The 23,801-nt window shown below is 43.9% G+C and overlaps 1 protein-coding gene across 2 annotated transcripts in view; it reads left to right on the forward strand.

Moving 5' to 3' along the window:
• LOC138513759 (matrix metalloproteinase-17-like) overlaps positions 1–23,801 on the forward strand; it is a 318,211-nt gene that overhangs the window by 291,986 nt on the left and 2,424 nt on the right. For both annotated transcript variants that reach the window (XM_069628846.1, XM_069628847.1), the window contains exons 7-9: positions 16,388–16,470; positions 17,993–18,145; positions 20,447–20,704. In XM_069628846.1, coding sequence (XP_069484947.1) covers positions 16,388–16,470; positions 17,993–18,145; positions 20,447–20,704 — 494 coding nt within the window. The remainder of the gene's footprint in view (positions 1–16,387; positions 16,471–17,992; positions 18,146–20,446; positions 20,705–23,801) is intronic.

A 23,801-nucleotide genomic window follows, 5' to 3' on the forward strand; every position in this document is an offset into this window, starting at 1 on the left:
GACTCATCAAAGGTTTATTTCAGGTCCATTCAGGGGGCGCGTCACTGATTTAGTCTGTTCTTAAACACCTCAACTCAGCCTTTCATGCTTCTGAGGTCGATAAATAAGTAAGAATACAGGTTGGGTGACATTCTATGTATATTTGTTCTATATAAAGCGCTTTAGCGTAGGTGCTATATAATAACACATCATTATCATTTGGGCATGAACATCTGCTTGCATTTACAGTCATTTGGTAATATGGGCCTATACACAATGATCTTAATGATACTTAAGGCGATCCATTCTTGGATGAAATGTATATCACATTATAGTGATATCGTAACCATATTTTTTGTAGTGTCCTCAGGAACAATGCTATTTGATGCCACTTCCTGTTTTGTTAAGGGGTGAAAGGTCATATTCCATCACTTCCCGGTGTATCACTTTGGGGTGGGGTCAAATGAAATCACTTCCAGTGGTATCAGAGGTCAAGGGTTGTATGATGTCACTTTTGCTACCCCTGGCATTTTGGTGAAATGACGTCCCTATTGCATTGCTTAATATTTGGTTAAAGCCCATAATGCCACTGTACCATTAGCCTGGAGCAGGTAAATAAAAGCCATCCGACACTGGTGAATATTTTGATTCCTCAAGGGGGGAAAATATATATGGCATCTCAGAATTGTAAATTTCTAGCAAAAGATGGTACATGACATGCACTCTCTGGTGTAAATGGGCAGTAAAGACAAAATACTGTTGGTATTTCCTCGTGCCTGCTTAGCCAGATTTGCCATCTAGAATTGAGATCAAGACGATTGAATTGAACTGTTGTAATTTGGCATTGATCCCTTAGAAATATGTGGGTGTAAGGTACGATTGTGGACCAATAGTTCTACAATAATTCTAGAGATTGCTGAAAGTGCTAAGTTGTGGGGTTTGCTTAGTTTATTTAACTCATTAAGTTCATTCAGTTAATTTTCCCCTCTAGCCTTTATAAAGATACGTTCATTATCGCTCATTGTTTTAGAAATAGGTGGTTTTTCAATTGGGGACGACAGACAGTAGACGAAGAAACTTGCACAATGTGTAACATCTTGTCCACATAAGGCAGTCCTGGAGTTTTCAAACTTCGATCAAAGTTTGTAAAGTTACTGTTGTATTGTGCTTGTGAGTGTAGGCGGATGCTTGTGATGTCATGTAGAATGTTATTGAGCGGATAAGAGAATGTTGGTGATAATAGTTCCTAGCCCAGACAGTTGGGGCGAGCCCTGCCTGGGTGATAGGGGCCAGTGTCTGTTCTGTCTGTCCTAAGTAACTGTTCCTTATAAGACAAGCTGATGTAATTTATGAAGATGCTAATAAACCTAAGAGGAACATATCATGAAGACTGGGAGGTCACTTTGTTTCATTGGCGACGAGGATGTTCTTCAGGAAGCGAAAGAACCTACATAGCAAAGCAAAATAAGAAGATTGAGTAACCAGGCTGCGGCGGGGGGTGCAATAAGAAGAAAGAAGAACACACTGCCCCCACCAAATAAGTACCATCCCCCAAGGCAGGCATGTATCAGGGACAAAGTTAAAGGGGTGAGCCTAAAGGGGTATCGTGGAAGCAGGAGAAGTGCCCAAAAGTAACGGCGGGACCCCAAGAAGTAGACCCTAAGCTCACGGTCATGTCCCTGGGCTGGAAGAGAAGGAGGCTGTAATGGACCGGAGCATTGCTGAAGTACTGCTCCATTAAATCTACTGGGGTGGATAAATGGTGCCTACTTTGGTTAACATCCCTAGGGCTAAGAAAAGAGAAGCTGCAGTAAGCCCTATAATAATTTAAATCGGTTCAAGCACTGCATGAGAAGAGCAGCGCAGAATAACTGAAGCAATGTCCCAGGGGGAAGTGTATTCAGCAACAGTGTAAAAGTGGCATGTTGTGATTGTATTCAGCAACTGTGTAAAAGTGGCCCATTGCGCACATGTTACGAAAGAGACGCTGTGTAAATAAGTTGATTACCTGGTCAAGGGCAATGGAGGGGTGTCATGCTCCCCAAGAGGTCCATAGCGTACCATGGATGAGGAGCGTCCGTTGGAAGAACGGAGCTCCGCTGCCCCTGATGTCAAGAGCTGCGTGATGATGCAATAGGAGGCGGTGGGCGTGTTTGTGATGGCTCAGAACGCCAGCCTCCATTGCTGGAGAGGAAATGCAGAACCCACAAGGTCTAAGGAAGGGACATTGCGGAGTGCTATCGGCATCAGCAAAGGGGGCGCAAGAACATGTGGATCCCGACCAATGATCATCAGGAAGAAGAGTTCTAGCCTCGCGACCACAGTAAACCGCAACCCAGGAGCGTGGGGGCAACGCTGGGACCGAGAATGAAGAAAGAAGGTAGCAGTCTTCTGGGACATTGGTGCAGGTGAGCAGATGAGAAACCACGACAGTGTGCCAAAAAACAAAACAAAACAAAAAATTGTTGTGGTTTGCACCAGTGAGATTGTAAAGCAGACAGCGAGGGATTCGAAGCAGGGTTTTGCTGAGGAGTGAAATGCAGCAATCCGGAGGCTGGTGTTATTGTTAGATATGAAGTATCCTAAAGGTACTGTTGTTCCTCCAGGAATCAGACTTAGTATGTGGGCAGAGGAGAACTTCAGTGATGCATAGGTCATTTGCCCAATGAGTGTCTGTGTTAAATGGTCATTTCGCATTTAGTTACGCATTGACAACAGTAAGATGGAAGTGTGTGTGTGTTATGAAGAGTGGAGCATAAAGTTGATATATAGGGTTCTAGTATAACAAAATGTGAGGAATTGCAGGTGGCAGTGGAATTCCTATGGACTCTTAACGTATATTGTGTGGGAAACATAAGTAGGGACAAGGATGTGCACAATTTATGTTTGAAGTTGTCAGAATTGACTAAGATTCGAGGATTTGCAGTATTAGGTTGCGTCAACGCAACAAGGACTTGTAGGGCTGGGTGCGTCAACAAGTAATGTTATGATTTGAATCTGCAACTTTTGAAGTTTTTCTCATGTAGTAAAATGTTTTGAAGTTTTCATGATGTTAATGAGTGGTAGGAGTGTGCCATAACAGGGTAATCTTGCGTGAATGTAGGGAGGTCATGCCTTCCACAGTTTTTAAAAGGGGGGAGTCATGCCCCTGCCAAAGTCAAGAAGTAGCTAATTGTCAGGTTCCCAATTGAGTACCCTCCAAGGTATCAGAGAGGTCATGACTCCTGTTAGTATTTAGTGGTACGGATGGTGAGTCACCGTATAGCCAGACAGGGAGATTGTGACTCCTGTCTGCACTATAGGTTGGAAATAGTGAGTTTTCCTCCTAGGTAGATAGAGAGGTCACGCCTCAGGGAGGTCATGCCTTCCACCGAATTTTGTGGTAGGGATGGTTAGTTCCCACCAAGCTATTAGGGTGGTCATGCCTTCCACTTGAGTTAAGGTTGAGCATGTTAGTTCTAATAGAAGTAGATGGGGTTGATTGTGCCTCCCTCCAGTGTGAAGGTAATGGGAGGTCACGCCTTCTATTAGAGATAAGAAGTCAGGATGTCAAGTCCCATAGAAGCAGATAGGGATGGTCATTTCTCCGGCAAGTGGTAAAGGGAGGTCATGCCTGTCACCAGATGAGAAGTTAGGATTGGTAGTTCCCGTAGAAGCAGAAAGGGATCATTATGCCTCCTGCAAGTGTAAAGGGGAGGTCATGCCTGCCACCAATGATGAGAAGTTGGGATTGGTAGTTCCCTCCAAAGTGATTAAGCGGGGTCATGCCTTCCACTGTTGTTTTACAGAGTAGCACATCTCTTTAAAGGTGCACCGTTGTGGTGAGTGTGTGCATGTGGTGTCTGTGGTAGAAAGGGAGATGTGTTGTGACATACTTTATGTGTATGTGTACTTTATGTGTATATAGTGTCACAGGAAGAAAGGAAGGTGTGCTGTATTGTGCTTGTGAGTGTAGGCAGATGTGTGTGATGTCATGTAGAATGTTATTGAGTGGATGAGAGAAAGTTGGTTATGAGAGTTCCTAGCCCAGGCAGTTAGGGAGAGCCCTGCCTGGGTGATGGGTGCCAGTGTCTGTTCTGTCTGTCCTTAGTAGCTGTTCCTTATAAGACAAGCTGATGTAATTTAAGAAGATGCTAATAAACTTAAGAGGAACATATCATGAAGACTGGGAGGTCATTTTGTTTCAGTTACACAAGAACAAGTTGGTAAATTTAACTTTCTTATTGTCTGTAATTCTTAGGACTAGTGACCTTGGTGTAATCTTGAGCTGATCTTCAATATATCGCTTAGCACCCTCCTTATATATTGCTACCTTGTTATCCTTTGACGAGGAGTTGAAACTTCACTTCTTGAGGGACTTTGCAAATTTAAACCACATGGATGAATATGTTCTAAATTCTCAAAGTGTACTTTCTTTACGTTTGTTCAATTTCTGGTCCTTGCAGAGTAATTGTGATAAGTATGGAATGAAATCATGCATTTTGAAATTATATTTCTATGTTTTTATGCAACACTCCATGGTCTTTTTTCCTGCAAGGTTGCAGGTGCATGGATTATTAAAATTGAAATATGTATTTTTGAAGCTCTGCCTCATTCTTCCTTGCTGACTGAAAGGCAATTTTGTTTGGTTTTCTAATGGCATATTATGACAGCACGTGGCCAAAGTAATTGGACCTTTAATGTCATGACCTAGCACATGGTGAGACCTCACTGTTTGTTGGCAAAGTCTATAGCATGATGACATTAGCTGGCACATTATGTTAATAGTTTAGTTTTTTATGAACAAATCTGGCATATGTTGTAAATACATTGGGTTTTGATGGTAAAGCTTATCAGGTGATGGCACAATCTGGCACAGGCTGTGTTGCTGGACATGTGCTGGCAATATCTTGTAAATGGCATGGGTAACTGGGCTAATGATGGTCATACTTGATTTGACAAACGTTGTGAGCACCAGGGTACATCATTGCAATATCTGGTCAACGGTGTGAGGTCCTGATCTTTTGATATCAAACTCTGCCATATTAAGTAGCTTAAGATATATTGACGAAACCTTGGATTTGATGTAAGTCCCTAAATTATGATGCCAGTAGCTGGCATCTGTGTGAGTACCTAGGCATTTGATGACAAAATTTGATATATTTTGTGAGGAATTGCCATGAGTATCTAGACCTGCTCTATTATTATTATTATTATTATTATTGTATTTGAGCGCAGATGTAGCTCTGAGAAGCAACCGAGTGCTTTACAGAGATATGCAACAGTACAGATATATAGTGGGGGGGTAGGATACAGAGGGGCACAGAGGAAGGTTACAGCTGCACAGGAGGGTGTGGTGGAGAGAGGCGGTCAGCGTCTAGGGAGTCTGGTGGTGCAGGGGTGATGTGAAGGCCTAGGTGTTGAGGAGGGGAAGAGGTGGGTCTTGAGTTATTTTATGAATTGTCAGAGCGGGTTGAGTATGATGCGGACGGGGAGTAGATTCCATAGTCTCGGGGTGTAGGCAGAGAAGGCCTGATTTCTGGTTCCTTTCTTTTTGCAGTGGCGGATTTCAAGTCTGCATGTGTCCTGGCTTCTGGTGGTAAACTGTCTGCCAGAGATGCTGAGTTTCTTCGTGTGGTAGCTCGGTGACTTGCGGGCGACTGCCTTATAGATGATTGCAGCAAGACTCGAAGGTGATTAGTGCGGGCAGTGGGAGCCTGTGAAGGTCAATGTGGTTGTATCTGTGTAGACCCTTGATGAGGCGTGTGGCCATGTGTAGGACACTTCTGAGGGACATAAGGGAGGACGACGGGAGGCCTTTGAGGTGGGCATTGCCCCCATTCAGGTGGGATAGGACCATTGCCTGAACAGTGGCTCCATGATGTGATTTCCTGTGCATATGATACCAAGCCTGGCATATAGTATGCATACTGTGGCATTTGATGGCAAAGCATGGTTTAAGGTATGAGCAACTCGCCATAGGATGTAAAACCTGGTAAATGCTGTGTGCTCCTGGCATATCATGCCAATATCTTGCAAATTGTGTACAGCAGTACCCAATAAAGATAAATGGAAATGTGTGCTTGTGCATGGGAATTCAATAGTTCATGGTAATACCTGTCAATTCTGTGAGTAGCTGGGCATGTGATGGTAATACCAGTGGCACACGATATCAGATAGGGCATATGCCCTGAAAAAATATTTTGAAAGTCCACCTCTCCTTTTAAAAAAAGACTTAAATACAGTTTTCTTTCTTCGTTTGTTCCAAACTATGCAATAACTATGATGATAATAAGGCTTCCATCTGGCAGTCTTCTCCTGCCTGAAAACACACTGTGCACAAGTCTGCAGAGAATGCAATGAGTGCATGTAAGAGAAGGTGTGAGTGACTGGTGGGTGGTTGAATGAGAAGTGATGAGATGTGTGTTTTTCAGTGTTGTGGGTGGGTGGGTGGGTGTGTGCCCGTGTAGAGGATGCAATGAGTGGATGTAAGAGAAGGTGTGAATGACTGGTGGTCATATGAGAAGTGATGTGGTGTGTGTTTTTGAGTGTTCTGGATGTATGTGCCTGTGTAGAGAATGCAATGAGTGGATGTAAGAGCAGGTGTGAGTGACTGGTGGGTGAATGAGAAGTGATGTGAGATTTTGAATTTTCAGGTTGGGTCGGTGTCTGCATGTGTAGAGAATGCAATTAGTGGATTTAAGTAACGGTGTGAGTGACTGGTGTGTGGGCGGTTGAATGAGAAGTGTTGTGATGTGATGTGTGTGTTCTGGGTGGGTGGGTGGTTGTGTCCCTGTGTAGAGGATGCAATGAGTGGATGTAAGAGAAGGTGCGAGTGACTGGTGGGCGAATGAGAAGTGATGTGTGTTTTTTAGTGTTCTCTTGTGTCCCTGTGTAGAGAATGCAATGAGTGGATGTAAGAGAAGATGTGAGTGACTGGTGGTTGAATGAGAAGTGATGTGATGTGATGTGTGTTTTTCATTGTTCTGGGTGGGTGGGCGTGTGCCCGTGTAGAGGATGCAATGAGTGGATGTAAGAGAAGGTGTGAATGACTGGTGGGCGAATGAGAAGTGATGTGGTGTGTGTTTTTGAGTGTTCTGGGTGTATGTGCCTGTGTAGAAAATGCAATGAGTGGATGTAAGAGTAGGTGTGAGTGACTGGTGGGTGAATGAGAAGTGATATGATGTGATGTGTGTTTTTGAATGTTCTGGTTGGATGGGTGTGTGCCTGTGTAGAGAATGCAATTAGTGGATTTAAGAGATGGTGTGAGTGACTGGTGGGTGGGTGGTTTAATGAGAAGTGATGTGATGTTGTGTGTGTTTTTCAGTGTTCTGGGTGGGTGGTTGGATGTGTACCTGTTTAGAGGATGCAAGGAGTGGATGTAAGAGAAGGTGCGAGTGACTGGTGGGCGAATGAGATGTGATGTGTGTTTTTTAGTGTTCTGGGTGGGTGGGTGTGTACCTGTGTAGAGAATGCAATGAGTGGATGTAAGAGAAGATGTGAGGGACTGGTGGGTGAATGAGTATGAACGTGATGGTGTGTTTTTTAATGTTCTGGATGGGTGGGTGTGTGCCTATGTAGAACATGCAATTGGTGGCGGTAAGAAAATGTGTATGAGTGAGTGGCTGGTGGGTGAATGAGTATGTATGTGATGGTGTGTTTTTGAATTTTCTGGGCGGGTTGGCCTTTTACCCACATTTTCCCAGAAAGTGTGCTGTATAATGCACCATTTTAACCCATTATTCAAAACATTTACTCTGGGGAGGGAGAAGAATCCCCCCCCCCCCCCGGATCACCCACCCCATTTTCGTTAGTTCGGGCTCCCTCACAATGCTCAGTCACAACACTTGTTCAAAGGAGGTTTGCCTGGCATTTCAGTGCTGGACTGCCCTTGTGGGCGGGACAAAGACTGATATGGAAATGGATATTCCTCCTTTGTGAAAAGTACAGTGAGCTAAAAACGATGGCTGCGGACTCTCAGAGTGGGTAAAAACCACTGAACAGGTTATCATGCCATGTTCTTTTGAGAGAGGCGCACCTGCTACATTTTTTGTATCATCATGATGCAACCTGCACTGTGAGTGACTTGGCAGAGTCCACAAATGTGCACATCCAGGCATGCTGTGATGTCTGAAAATGTCACTGTACCAATAGAGGGAGGTTTCCCGTACACGGCCAATTCCTGTGCTCCATGCAATGCCAAGTGGACATCTGTTATTTGAGGAGCGCAGCATGCTGCTAAATTCACTGACCTACATAAGCTCCAATTCTATAGATCGGAGGCCACAACAGCTGGTGAACAAAGCAGGGATGGGGGACACAGAAGATGAAGAGGCTCCTCTTCCCACCCACCCCCATCAACCTGACAACTAGTAGGGAGAATGCTACCAATTTCATCTCCATTACCAGACTATGAGACAGTGGAGCGATAGCTGTAGAGGAAGCACACAAAGTGGAGAGGAAGCAACCGTGGAAGAAGCAAGGATGCAGCCAAGAGAAACCCCAAAGAAGCAATACTATAAACATCACACCAATAAGCTCCAGACTAGGCCACCATTATGGTGAGAATCTGCCACATAACAGCTGCTACTCGACTAGAGGACCTAAATGCTCAAAATGCGGTTGTCTCAATCACGTTGCCAAAGGTTTGACAATCAGGAAACTACCCAACCTCAGGAAAATCCTGTAGACCCCAGGGGCACAAGGAACAACAGGTGGATGTTGTGTCAGAGGGGTACCTTTATGACTCAGACGAGGACCACAAAGTCTTCCTGATTTTGGCCCTAGGACACAAGCCGGGCAAGTGTCTGCAACCCTGCCGTATTACACTCATTTTGAAGACTGCCATGTCAGCCCTCGGACTCTGTCAATGTAATGAGCAATTCAAAATGTGCACTATTGAAGCCCAGATCTCAAATTAGGCCTACTGAAGTGAGAATCATAGCATATGGCAGGGAAGAGCCAATCACACTCACTGGAAGGCAATGATACATTTCCAATATGGCAACATCAAAGTCTCAGTGAAGTGGTACGTGACGCCAGCAGAGACGGTTACCCTCCCCACCTGCAACACCACAGAAGACTTGAAAGTAATCCTGTTCACAGTTGGGGTCGATGAGGAAGAGCTAGAAGACATCCTATGGGAATTTCACAAGCTGTTTTACATAGACAACGCTGCGTAAATAATGTCTCTAAAGCACCAGTGTGTACTCTCCCATCTGCGGCACAAGGTAGAGGAGGACCTGCCCAAATTGGAGGAGGCAGGAATTATTGAGAAGGTGGAAGGGCCAACATCGCCAAATGTAATAGTGCACAAAATCAAGCATCCAAGCCAAGTGTGCATACAGATTGCAATGTGCTGTCACGTGATGTAGCAGTGTTGATTTTGCGGAGATAGGGGTTCTAATATGCCACAAATTCAAGTGGTAAAATGGTTTCAAATTGGTACCATTTACGCTTTGTCCTTACCACTAGACACTTATTGCCCACTAACCGGTTTTACAATTGTGCAAAGTAACAATAATAAGAATTTGGTTATTTATGTAGCACTTCATATGGATTCCTCCTGCTTCTAAGAGCTGTTATTGTTGTGTCACTTTTACTACCCACTTTTAAGTATTCAAGGCATCACTTGGGGGGTGAAAGGAGTGGGTGAGTGTGCCCAAGTGGGCTTCAAACTCATGAGGCTTTGCATTGTTCTGTTATCATCCACAGGTAACAACCATACATACATCCAGATGCTAAATGTGGATGGTAATAGAGGAGGTTTCATTACCAATACTGCCCGTTATGGGAGATGCAGGTGAAATGGCCTTTGCCTTGTCCCAATGATGCAGTTTAAATTATTTTTGGATCAGCAACATATACAGTGTCCGTTTGGTCAGATTCTCTCAACAGAAGTCGAGAGGGTTATCTCAACACTTGATGGTGTAAGGGAGACGTTGCAGCTTGGAATTCTTTTGAAATGTAAAATCGCACATAGACTAGTTGGCAACAATCGTACCAGTGCTCAGTGCAGTCTGTACGGTCAAGCAGTGTCAACATTTAACAAGTGGGGAGTGAAGGCAAATTCTGCACAGGTTATATGCACTGAAAGCTTCAGGCTGGATTAACGCCTTAATCGCAATGGTGGCTTTTAAACAACGTTATGTTATGGCAGGAAGCAGGGCAAGGATGACATTTTCACCAAGTAAACGCATTCATTTCAATATTTCTGCATCCCATATCTTCGGTAGACATCCTTACAAATGTCTAAAATATAATTTCATGTTGTGCATTACTTGAAACGTAACAGTTCATTATAAAACTCTGCAATGTGATTTGTACGACTTCACCATGGTGACTCAACACTTCCCCATTTTATATTTAATATGGAGGCAATGTTAAAGAAAGAGGTACCCCCTGCCACTTAATATTTCTGGCCAATGCACACCCATGGGGAAAAAACAATTGCCTGTCGTCTGGAAATGCAGGTTTACATGAATAAGAAAACGAGGCAATCGATAAGCCACGCTGGACACATACAAGATAAACAAAGAAAGAATAAGGGATTAAAAAAAACAGGATTCAGTGAAAGAAAATGGCTGCCGTGTGGCAAAAAAGCACATACTCGAGAGCCAATCACATATTAGTAACATCACTAAGATACTGCACACCCAATCAGCGACTGCTTACATCTCAAAGCACTAGAGCAACCCCCACAAATCAGTGCATGGGCATTTTCAGAGACATTTTCGATCCAAACGTAACTATAATAGTAACTTAGTTATTTTTAATACAAAATACATTAAAATATTTAATAAATTAAAAGCTGTAGTAAATATTTGAAAAGCATCAATCAAGTCACATAACTTTTTATTAACATTAACACCCATTGGCCATCATTTTGGAAGTAAAAATGGATGACACATTCAGCACACAATACAAATTCATCTAGAGAGTGCAAAAAGGGGTGTGGTTAAGGTAGAGATGGGTGGGAATGGGAGGAAAAACATATAGATTTGTCTTAGAGATGGGTGTTAAATGGGTGGAACACATAGCCAAACTACACAAATCTATCCTCCTATGTCATCTGCATTGAAAAGCAGTAGAGACCCTCATATAAAGCCCCTATTTCAAGCTCTTGTGTTAAAGCTCTCAATAGTTTTGGCTTAAAGGTAACGCGCTCAGCGCCACCTAATATCCAAAACTAATTAGGGGCATACAAGTGTCTGCTGGTGTGCAGTGTGGCTCAGTACATACCAGTGAAGCATTCATTGGGTAGCTCACTGGCCAGTGGTGAATAGGTAGGTATGCAGGCACAGGGATTAGGTCTGAGGGTTGGCAGGCCTTTGAGCAGTGGTCCTGCTTTCCCCCAGTAGTGTTCCTGGAACACAGGGGAGGGCATGGCTTTATCCACTCCCCATGCCATGAATTCTAAATTCAATTTAGAACATTTTATAACTGTACTATATGAAATCTTAATGAACAATTTTTCACATTTCTGTAATATACTATTTATTTGTTACATTTTGTATTGAATACGGCCTAATTCCTTCCAATAAAGTTATGTCTTGTCTGTACTTCCATCCACCAGAATGTCTAGAATGCAGTCAAGTACTTGGCTATTGGCTTCATTCTAAACTTTCTTATTTGCTAAGAAGAGGTCAATAACAATGTCCATGCACTTATATGGAGTAGCTGTATGAAATGTACTTGTTTTTTTGATGATCTACAAATACATTTATCTGCCAATATGCGGTACCTTGAGCAGCTGAAATACATTCTAGCACCAATTCTATTTTTGTGCTAGTGGAAATGCCCTGGAAAATTGCACTGCACCTGTATAACAGGAGCCAGATTATCAAAACTTGGCCCTTGTGCAAAAGAATGGAACAAATGAATGTAGTACCAATGTTGCTGCTTAGATAATATGGTATGGAGTAAATCGTTTTTGCTCCTGTCCGTATTATCTAAAAATTGTTATCACTGGGGCAAAAATGAAACAGACTATATAAATTCAAAATAAATGTAGTATAAACATTTATTTTTCTGTTATGCAGCAAACAAACTGCATAAAAAAGTCTGATTTCTTTTTTTTTGCTAGTGCAAATATATTTGTATAATAAGGATTGCAACAGTATCTTTTTGCTTACTTCTGTGTTATTTAATAATGTATTTAATTTTTAGCACTGGTGAATTTGCTAGATAATCTGCCACTCAGGGACCTAGGTAGGGCATGTGGATTTCAGCTAACAATATATAGCACACAGTATAACATTGGTCAGATTAGGTAGATGAGTATGTTAAGCACTGCTTGTTGACATTTGTGTATGACCAGCAGAGCACAGGTTTTAATCCCCAGCAGGGCCAACTCAGCTGTACATCCATCCCAGTTGGATATACTGAGTGCCTATAATTTGGGCAATATGAAAAAAAAACGACTCTTTACAGTGGTTTGAAACTAACTGCAAGAGCAATCAGTATATACACACACATTTTTTTTTTAATGTGACATTAAAGCTTAATGGAGTGTACTGTGGACTGCAGGTCTAACACCATGAATGCTGTACAGAAATAAGGTGCCTTGTGAGAAAATCCTAAGGGGAAAGGGACATGCTAACATTATTTTTTCAAGTGAGTATGACTATGAACAAACTTAGAAGATAAGAACTTAGGGCTGTGTGAGGAATCTGAGGGCGTCCTCACTACTTTCCCAAAAATATCCTCCTCCCAGGTGGCCAGGGAAAGGCCATTGTGACCCGATCCTGACCCTGGGGGTGGATATGTGAAGGAGGACTACCTGGGTGGAGATGACTTGGGGAGAGGAAGTGAGGCACCCTTGGGTGAGACGCGGTATTCTCATTTCCCTTTCATAATGAGTCCACCATCCCCCAGCCCTTTATTGGCTATTGTCAGTGCCTTCCCTATTTTTCCCATCAATCATACCCAATAGACCCCAGTTAGATACTGGGACGAGGAAGAGACAAACCAGAGTAAAACATCCACCTTTTTTTGATCATACAGGTACACACACCAGTAAGGTACTGGGATGAGAAGGAGGCCAACAAGAGCAATGCAGAACTCACAAGCCGGCAGTGAGCCCTCTAGTCCTTTTTGGCCCAATTAACCTTGCGGGAGGTTTAAAAGCAGTAAGACCAAGGAAAATAGTGTCAGCCGTGGAAGCAGATCTACGGACTGCTGGAAGAGCGGAAACCTCTCCTGGAAAGCAGCGTGGCAGACAGAGCCCTGGTCAGATGCAGAGTGTATGCAGCAGGACGCAAGACTGAAGGAAGCTGGAGGGCTCTGGCGGACTACGACAAGGGTACCGGCATGACCAGGCAAAGCTTTGGAGTGAGGCCTGAGCTGTGAGCGAAGCATCAGGGGCTTGAGCGAAGCCACAGAGAGACGCTGTGGAGACAGAGTGAGGTGCCGCACGAGAGAGAGCGAGAGCTCGTGGCAATCAGAAGCCTTGCTGGATCGCCGTAAGCACCGAACAGTGAGTCAACCTAGGCAGGGAGAAACAGGGGTAGCAGGTGAGCATGTCAGACCTTTGAGAACTTTAAGGAATGCTGATCCAAATGAAAACAAGCACTTTTGAATACCAATCCGAATGAAAGCAAGTACTGTTGAAAAACGATCTGAATGAAAGCAGTTTTATGGAATCTAATGATATAAAGGAACTGTGTAACCTGAGAGAACAAGCATTAGCAGGAGCAATAGGAACATGTCAAAGTCCAACAAGTGAATAGTGGCAAAACAAGCAATGGTAAAGAATCATGAGGATGTGAAATGAGAATAAACCAAGCAATACTGTAGAGCTGAAACAGTGGCAATGTGCATACAAGGAAGAAGAGGCAAGCAAGGTGTGTCCGTTGCATGACTTGTAATGGGTGGACGATGTTGTCAGATAACTGCATGTAGAACAAGGAAAAGCCAATTAAAAATACCTTCAATGAAACTTATAAAACTTGTGATTGAATATAAAGGAAACTTTATGTGAAATGATATTAAGGAACATAAGTTGTGAAATTGGTGAAAGCTAACCAAACCTGCAGAGCTATCATAAAAAAATGGTGTTTTGAAAAATTTGAAAGACTTGAAAGCTTGGAGAAGGGAACCCCTTTGCATTGTGAACTATCTCAAAACTTGGGGAAGGAACCCCCTTTACAAATCAGGAGCTGGAAGAAGCTCTAACCTGTTATTTCAACACGTATCATGTTGACACTGACATCCCTACATCTTGTATACAAATAGCTGTGAGGGCAAGCATAGGTTTTTGGACACAGACATTTACTTTGGACTTCCTGACATAGACTATCCATAGTTTCCTTTAGGTAGGGAAATCCCACCTTAGAATAAGGTAAGTTAGGCCTTTTTTCCAACCTATTTTCTGTTTCATAAAAGTTTGTAGCCCAAACTTCAGTTCAGTTGTCTGTGTCTGCTTCATGATGCCTTCACAGCTGTCATTTGACCAAATGAGTACTTGCTGAGGGACGGGACAGTTATTTGACAATGGTACGAAACCACAGTCAAGGCTGACTCATTCTACCACCATCAATAAATTGAATGCTATCCGTGAGCAATAATAGCATTACTCATTACACCGCTTAAAAGCAGCTTGTCTGCATGAAGAGCTAAATAACTTTCTGATTTATTTTGAACGTGCATATCCTTGCTTCCCCGGTTGATGGAAGTACCATTTCACATTCTGTTGGTAACCAGGTACTCATCGGCTCACTCTGGAACAGTGGGAAGAAGAGGTGTGCTATAGAAGTGTATAGCAGGAATATTTGTGTCCCTGCTAGCAAATGTTTCCAACTCCCCATAGGCTCTCTTGGACAGACCACGCACAGACACAGTAGGTACCAATAAGGTGGCTCGAGGTGTTGTCTACTTGTCTGAACCGAGAGGCCGTTCGCGGGTTACTGCACAAAGCAGTCTTTTATTGACATGCTGACTTGTCAGAAAATCCAGTATGGTGCTCTCCATAAAAGGTCGGAAGTTCTCCAAATCCGGTACCTCCTTTGTCTGTCATGAGTTGTGTACATTGATATAGAAATGATAAACAGTGCTAACATAGAAACATGGAAAGGAATGATACCCAACAGAAAACTGTTTTCTTTCCTTCCAACTTTCTTCTTTTTTTTCTCTTTGATTGCGACATACTTTGTCTCTATTACCCTTCCCCACCTTTTCTAGCTTTTCCAATGGTATCCGGTAATATTTCCCCCATATATATGGTCACCATACATAATGTCGCTGGGAAAAGGTTGTGGCGACATTATATATGGTGCAGGGATGTCATTTCACCAAAAAGCCAGGGGTAGCGGAAGTGACATCACACGACCCTTGACCCCCTGATGACATCACAGGAAGGGATGTCATTTGACCCCACCCCGAAGTGATATTGTGGGAAGCAATGGAACACAACCTTTCACCCGTTGACAAAACAGGAAGTGGCATCACATAGCATTGTACACTACGGAAAATATGGTTACAATATCACTATAATCTGATGTACATTTCATACAAGAATGGATTGACAGATGTGGATCGCCATATGTATCGTTAAGATCGGTGTATATAGGCCCATATTACTAAATTACTGTGAATGCAAGCATACGTCCATGACCAAATGATAATGACGTGTTATTACATAGCACTTCCGCTTAAGAGCTTTATATAGAAAAAATGTACACCCAATACCACCCAACCTGTGTTGGTACTCATTTATCGACCTCAGAAGGATGAAAGACTGAGTTGAGGCATTTAAGAACAGACTAAATCAGTGACTCGCCCCCGAAGTGTGCCTGAAATAAACCTTTGATGAGTCTAGCAATTATTGTTTAGAATTCCAGAAAGATACATTATGTGGTATTCCTATTCTTTCTTTTTTAGAGTCAGTGCTGAAAGTGTTAGACTAGTAGCACTCCTGTTCTTCTTTTTCTTTTTAAAGGGGCCTGAACAAGAAAGCCAGCCACTCCAGAAGTAAAGAGCCACATGGTGCTGGCCACAGCCCAGGAGCTTGCATTATCAAAAAAACAAAACATGTTTTTTTCAGGTTTTTTCCATTTTTTTTTAAGACAGAGGTCGCAAGGGAGACCTCAGAGGTTGAAGCTGCAACCTCTGGTGACCCCTAAATGATGTCCCTGATATGGTGACCATATATATTGGGTCAAGGGGGGGCAGCGGTGTCCCCCGCTCCCCTTGAAAAAAAGTGTTTTGGGGGTCACCCCCACATGTTCATTGTAATAATGTCCCTGCAAAAAACTGCAATTTTTTGGTGACTTTTTTTACCAAGCGACAGTTTTCCTATCCAGTGCGTTCTCTTTCACTATCTCGTTCACTTTGTCTTCCACTCTTTCCCTTCATATCTTGGTAGAGTGCCCTACCTGTGCTCTTCTCTGCCAGTCTGGGCACAGCCTAAACGTCTCTTTTTTTAATTCAGGTTTGGAAAAGATGTCCCAGACCGATGCACCTCAGGTATTGATGCCGCCACCCAAATCCGTGGAGAAACCTTCTTCTTCAAAGGTTGGTTTCCGCAGTTTACTTCTTCATTGGCCAATTCTAGGTTTCAGTAAATTATTGCAACAAATCCACAGTTCCCAGCTAACCCTGGGAATGAGGAGTATTTACCAATAGTGGCTGGGTTATGCTGTAGTGCTCTGCACATGCACAGGGGAAGTAGATTAAGATTGAGAGAGCATGGGCGTGTGTAATGAATCTCAACACATGACCATGCGCCTCGGCTCATCCAGGGCAGACATAGGCTCTATTCGTGTAACAGTGCGTGGGAGCAAGGGAAGGTGACCTGCCCAGGACAGATCAGCCAGGGGCCCATGATACAAAGCCTTGTTATAGTGCAATACACAATTTCACTGACATTTGCAAACTGGTAAAAAGTGGAAAACACAAAAATATTTTAGTGAAATGTATATTTTCACGAGGGCAGTTAATTCTGGTGCAAAATTGGTTGGCACTGGTTAACATTCTATGTAATCCATGCCATGCAGCCTGAATCATAGCCACCCCAGAATGGTACAGTGCGGGTTCGGAGTTCTTTGGAACTGCAGCACGTGAGTAAAAGGAGATGAGGAGGTCACGTGTTCTGAATTTCCATCCGACCCTTACATAGGGCTTTGCCTAAATGCATGCATGAATGTGATTAACAATGCACACATCCTCCAACCTAATCACCTCCGGTCGTAGTGAATACAAGTGCAGCTGGGCCTGAAACAGCAGACCGGATTAACTACGTGGATTGACCTGGCCATGGTATGTTAAGCAGCTATTGGTGAGGGAGTGTCTTTATTGATGTAGTTGTAGCTTATCAGGAGGGCAGTGATAAGGCCCTGATATGATTTGAGGGCTTTACAATAGTAAACATCAAATATAAAATTGATGAGATGGCTAAAACTCAGGCAGGCGTACTGCTTTGGATCAGGGTAGGTTAGAAGGAAGTGCAAGGAGTGGCAACGTTTTAAGAATGAGGTTAATTTATACTGCGTTGTGCAGCATTATGCAACGCTACACTATATTTTCTTTAAAAAATACAGCCCGGGGGCATCGAGGGGCTGCTCCAAGAATATGTCTTAATTTTTTATTTATAACGTGCTTAATACCCAGAAGATTCTAAGCGCGGACCCGGGGATCGAACCTGTGTTGCTTCGTGTTGTCTTGTTTCCAAGGCTAGCACGTTGCTGCTTGAGCTATCCTCCCAGTATGAGACACTTATATTATGTTTTGCTTTGTTACAGTAGCTTATGCTGCAATATGTTCCATCATGCTTTGTAATTCTATACTGGGCTATTTTTTGTTTTCTATGCTTGTCTCCCAGGGCTGTTTCTGGCAAATTGGTGGAATAGTCCAGGTGGGAAAGATATGAATTCAAGTAGATGAAATAGTCCAGGTGGGAAGTGTATGAGGGAAGAAGTAGCCCAATAGTATTTCCTCTACCTTAAAGCAGGACACCTGTCCCAACCTGGATCGGGGTAACACTAGGGCTGTAACATGCTTGTCTTAATGGAACCTATTCTATGACCCCGTCTACCAGGTCGTTTCTTCTGGCGTCTAACCCATGCCCACCACTTGACGTCGCTGCGCCCGGCACGCATCAGTGGATTCTGGCGTGGTCTCCCCAGTTCCCTGGAGAAGCTGGATGCTGTGTACGAGAGGCACCTGGACCACCACATTCTCTTCTTCAGTGGTAAGGGTGGCCGTATTGGCGATATCAGAACGCAATGTCCTTTAGCAGCCCAGAGTGCCCCAGCCCACTCCATTTCTGCATCACATCTTTAGATCTCTTGGCTGGATACATTCTTGGCAGGACAGAGGCAGTACTTTGTGCCAAAACCAACCAAGCAGATCCATAAAAGAACCAGACAAGCAAGATTGTTGGCTCGGCGTTCGTCACGTTGAGTTTGAAGGCCGAAGGTTTCATCGACGATGCCTGGTATTTCACAGGAAGAGAGATTACTTCCCCTGTAACCGTTTATTCTGGAGTGATGAAGAGCTGTTCCTACTCGCTTATATTTTTAATTGGGTCTGGGGAGTATTTCTCCTTCTGGTCCTTCTTGGCACTGTGGTTTCCATCGAGGCTGCACTTTATTACCAATACAAAGAGCACACAAACAATCTCTCAAGTCGGACTACACGAATGACATGCCCTACCAGCTCTCCTATGCATGAACACAACACCACCACCACCAACTCTACTAGCATTCTACACACAATGACAAACCCACGTGTTCGATAGACTCTGCTCAACACCACATAACTTTTCACTGCACCTGGCAGCTCCTTTAGGGTCTGCTACTTTTCACATGTGTTGTAATCCATATGTACACAAACCGACCCTCTAGCTGTATTTTAACCCCTTGGTGTGGGTAGTCACACTCTGACTTTGTAGGATGCTCTGGGACTCAATGAGTGTCGTTGACACTATACTAAATAAGGCGATTTCCCCAGCAATATGATTGCAGGTTTCAGCAGCACCTGCAAATTTAAAGGGAACAATGCAGGTAGCAGCTGGTCTGCTGCATCATGTTCCCTGAATGCATTGATAGGGCTCACCACTGGCTGGCCATGCCCAAACTATATGACAGAAACACTAATAATCATCATATGTCCCCAACCAACTATTGGAAATTTCCAGAAAACATGTTCCACCACGAGACAGTGCTAATCCTGCAAAAAACTCAGTGGCAAGCCTTGGGGTCCACTTTGTGTGTACTCTTTCTCTGACCAAACAGATGGCCTTGGCTGCTCTAATCTCACCTTCCAGCAGATATGACATTTGCAAGGCATTATCATGCATCCTCAATTTTCCACACTAATTCCAACCTTTGCTGCCAACTGCTTTATCAATTTCAACACCCTATAGCTTGGCCTCATAAGAGTACAAACTGGGCAATGCAAACAACCGCAATCCTACATTATTATGGGGAAACCTAAAACCTTGGGAGTGCCCGTTGGCTATCAATGGAAGATGGAATAAAGTTCCAAATGCATCAGACTGGGCTCCTGTATTGGCAAAATAAACTATATTCTCACCAGCTGACATCACAGCTAAGCTCTCCCATTAGACAATGCCAGCTACAAACATGAGATCATGCCTGCTCATCATGGAAGGTTTGCCTCAAGGCTCTCTCTACCTTCAGGAGTGCAAACCATCTTCAACAACATATCAACAGTTTGAATTTTCCCAAACTATTTCAGACTGGTAAAACTCTGTCCCTTGTTGTGGCTCTCATCCCTACATCTCTTCCTCCTGCTGCAGTTTCTCAAATTTGGAATTCTTGTTAATGTCGCTGATGCTTCTGTTTGGTGGTTATTTTGTGAAAAGTGTTCCGATTCAGATCACCAAATTCTCTGCATGCATCAGAAAGTTCAGAATACACATTTACATGAACACATCCACCCTCTTTCCTTTCTCCATACTCATTTGCTCTCCCTAACACCCCTTTGCTTGCTCATTTGCTTTCGCTTTCTTATTGTCTCTATGTCTAGTAAGTTAGGTTTGGAATTATTCCGCCTTTGACTGTAATGACTACTTTTCTCTCCCTTCAGTACTTCTATTAACCTTTTCCTAATAACTCCGACTTGGTTTGTCTTACAATTTTTCCAGAAATGTTACGATTGAAGTCTTTCACTGTGTTTGCTTAGTACTTTTTATTGACAGCCTGCCTCAGATTCCGGCTCTCTTCCCCTTCTCTCGCTCCCGCTTCCTCTGTAGCTTAGATTGCATGCTGTACTTGCCAGTCTTGATTATCCCCTTTCTGGGTTTTTTTCCATATATGTTTAGCTGCATCCTTTCTCCCTGTGTCAATCTCCGACCAATCATCCACTGAATAATTACAACAGAAGTTGGATCCTACAGCTCTTTGCCATTCTGCTCTCCATGCTGTAGCTCCTAAGTGTTTCTACATTATTAACCTCTCTATCCCTGACAGCCCATGTCACTGCCCTAATATTCACTTGTAACTGCGCATCTCCCTCTGTGCCCTAGGCTCCCAGTACTGGGTCTTCAAGGATAATGGAGCCGAGGATGGATACCCACGCCCCGTGTCAGACTTTGGTTTACCAGATTCTGGTGTGGATGGGGCCTTTTCGCGTCCCCAGGACTGGAAAACCTATTTCTTCAAGGATGGACAACACTGGCGCTATGACGAGATGACCAAACAGATGGATCCTGGGTATCCAGTGGCAGACTCGACGTGGACACACCTCCCTAGCCCAGTGGATGATGTCATCAATGGGCCAGAAGGTGCGTGCCGTAACTTGCTTGCTTCTCTCACCACCTTGCTGAAACCATCTTGTTTCCCCATACTGTGTCTTTAACTGTTTCTACTGTATCACCCCTCTGCAAAGCTCACTCCTTCAACCTTGTAACTATCTTAATTTTTCATTTAATTTCCTCCCACTCTATCACAGTTTTCCTCTGTCAGCCAAATCTTGCAACTTTCACGAGGCCGGCACAACAGAGTACAGGATGCACTAGAATAGTTTAAAACCTTTGATTCTCTGCAGGCAGCTGTTGGGTGATTTTAACTTCTGCTACAAGCATGCAACTTCTCGTCAGTAGTCTCTGGCTCATGACATCCTATCAGGCAAGGACCCAAGTATGTTCCTTGATCTCCTCCGGCAGGTCTTCTAAGTCCCAACTACCTTAGAGTGTCGACTATTTGGCTTAGCCATCTCATGTTTCTTAACTCTCCTGCAATGTGCCCTACTTATCTCAGCCACCTGCTGCTCTCTCCCTCTGGTTCTCTTTCCCCTCTACTACAGATACCACTTTCTAGAATGCATTCCTAACCCCCTTACAATCTAGAGATGTAGCCCTCCTTTTATATGTTGGTGTAGACACGTATTGTTCCAATGAGCATTCATGATTGGTGTGTTAGTTTTCCCCATCAGCCCAGGACTGCAAAATTGCTGTGGGCTAATTGGTTCCGCCTCATCTGCATATGTGTGCGCATTTCCTCTTGTGTGTTCAGGTATTGTACATGTGTTGCCAATTAAATATTGATCAATCCCGGAAGTCCAATGGCTCAAATAGGATGACCCCCATTGTGAATCCAAGCTTAGGCCTCATGGAGGCCGGGCGGCTTTGTTTTCTGGTTGCAAATGCCTTCCATAACTGTACTCACTCTCTAGACCCAGGTTCACACTGTGTGCATAGTCTCTGTGGGTTTCCCACACTCCGGGAGTGAGGCGGATGTCCTTGGAGTTTCTTAATCCTTGCCTTTATCCATTGTAAGGTTTGTACTAAAGGCCCATTGCATCACTTCATGGCATGGTTATTTATAACGCGCTTAATATCCAGAGGTTTCTAAGCGCAGACCCGGGGATCAAAACTGCGTCTTGTTTCCAATGCGAGCACGTTGCACCTGGGCTATCCTCCCGAGACTTCCTATTCAATACATCTTTTTGTAGCTTACACTAGAGAAACGTCTGAGGAGGTGCTGTGTAGTGGGCTGCTTGAGGAAGGACTGAGCGCAGAGATAAAGTCCCATGTTCAGGATTAGTAGATGGAGCTGGGGAAACCATGGGCCAGTGTACGGCCACCAGCACCATGATTCATGGCCAAGAGTAGCTACATGGAAGATCCTCAAGGTGCCCAGCCCATCGCTAGCCTATGCTCTTCTCCCCTTCTCCCTAACTGTACTTACTAGCCCTCCTCTTATGTACCTACAAGCTCATAGGGAGAGTGCTCATGGGCCCAGGAAGTGCTAACACCCCTGTTTCCCAAAATTCTGAAATGGAGAAACCACTACAGATCTGAAAATAAATATAGCGGTTGGACCTGTTAAAGTTTCAGTCTGTAAATCTGCAGCAGCAAACACGGACCAATGTAGGACAGGGAACAGTTTGATTTCATGAATTTACTTGTTGAATCCCAGTATTCCATGAGTATGAATGCTCAACTAAGTGTCAAGAAGTTGGGGGCTCAAGGGCAGGTCTGCAGGACTGTAAAGGAGCTCAGCATTTCAGCCCAGGTGTGGGAGTCCAGGAGAAAAAGACAGTGGCATGGAGAAAGCAGTAGAGAGACTGACGCAGAGTGAGCAGGAGGAGAGGTGGGGCATAGGCATCGGATTAGAGAAGGAGGAAGGACAGGTAAAGCACAAAGAGGAAGGGGAGAAATAGTGAGAGGTTAAATGGAAGATTGGAAAGACCTGAAAAGGGACATCTGGAGAGGGTAGGAGGAGCAGAAAATAGGAAAGAGTACACTAAATGTGAAAGAGCGAGAAGAAGGAAAGAATAGAGAAAATAATGCAACTACACACACAAGATGTTTGCGAGAAAGTTAAAGGAATAGCAAGAGAGTGAGAAAGAGATGGAAGAAACACTGATGGAGGAGTCTAGGAGACTAGCAAAGGGCTGGAAAGAAGACCGAGTGCACAGGGGGGAGAAGAGCATAGCGTAGGGAGTCCGAGATCTGACCATTGATACAATTAGGAGATGAGGTGTACAGAGCCCATTCCTTGAAGGTATTGATGAGGAAGTAGGAGAAGGCGGAGTCAGTAGTGGAGGAATTAGGCCAGAGCAGGGGCCAGTGTAGAAACCCCACACTACCAAGAGGACTGACAATCCAACAAGCTATGCTGGAGGAAATAGTGGCAGAATTGACGACCACCACTTCAGGTCTGTTGCGCCCGGCAAGGGCCTGTTGAGCTCTTGAAGCACCTGATGAGACTATGGAATTGTATCGTGAAATCCATGGCCCCTTGAGCCCTAGCAGCCAGAAAGCACCACCCAAAAGACTGACATCCTGAATGGACAACTCATCTGTCCCTCTGAGAAAGAAAGAAAGAAAAAAAGAAAAAAAGAAAGAAAGAAAGAAAGAAAGAAAGAAAGAAAGAAAGAAAGAAAGAAAGAAAGAAAGAAAGAAAGACAGAAAGCAGGGGGGGGGCACCTGATACCCCACAGACCGTGAGTGCCTTATATCTGCCCACCAGGAAGCAGGGCCCGGGAGCAGATAGAGAAAGATTGACAGGCTATTGTGTTAAAGCAAACTGACATTGCTCATCTTTTGCTCCCCTGAATATTTCCATCATTACAACTACCCCCAGACACTTCTCTTGTTTTAAAAAATAAACCCCTTTTGATCCTTGACGTCAAGATTCCTAAGTAGTCTGTGGATCCTGTGGCGGGGAGCTCTGGGGTATCTCTTTATACCACCCCCATTGGTCGCATCACATAAGTTGTGGCTTCCGCTGGCCTCCAGAGTTCCTCAGCCCTCCTCCATCATCTCCTCAGAGGTGACCATATCACACACCTCAATCCAAAAATACTTGACTGACCAGGCTTGCTAGCTCTTTCCCATAGGTTGGATGAATTACATTGTACAGCTTTCCTGGACT

This window comes from Ambystoma mexicanum, chromosome 12 (genome assembly GCF_040938575.1).
Source record: "Ambystoma mexicanum isolate Mex_15411 chromosome 12, UKY_AmexF1_1, whole genome shotgun sequence".
Classification (NCBI taxonomy): Eukaryota; Metazoa; Chordata; class Amphibia; order Caudata; family Ambystomatidae; genus Ambystoma; species Ambystoma mexicanum.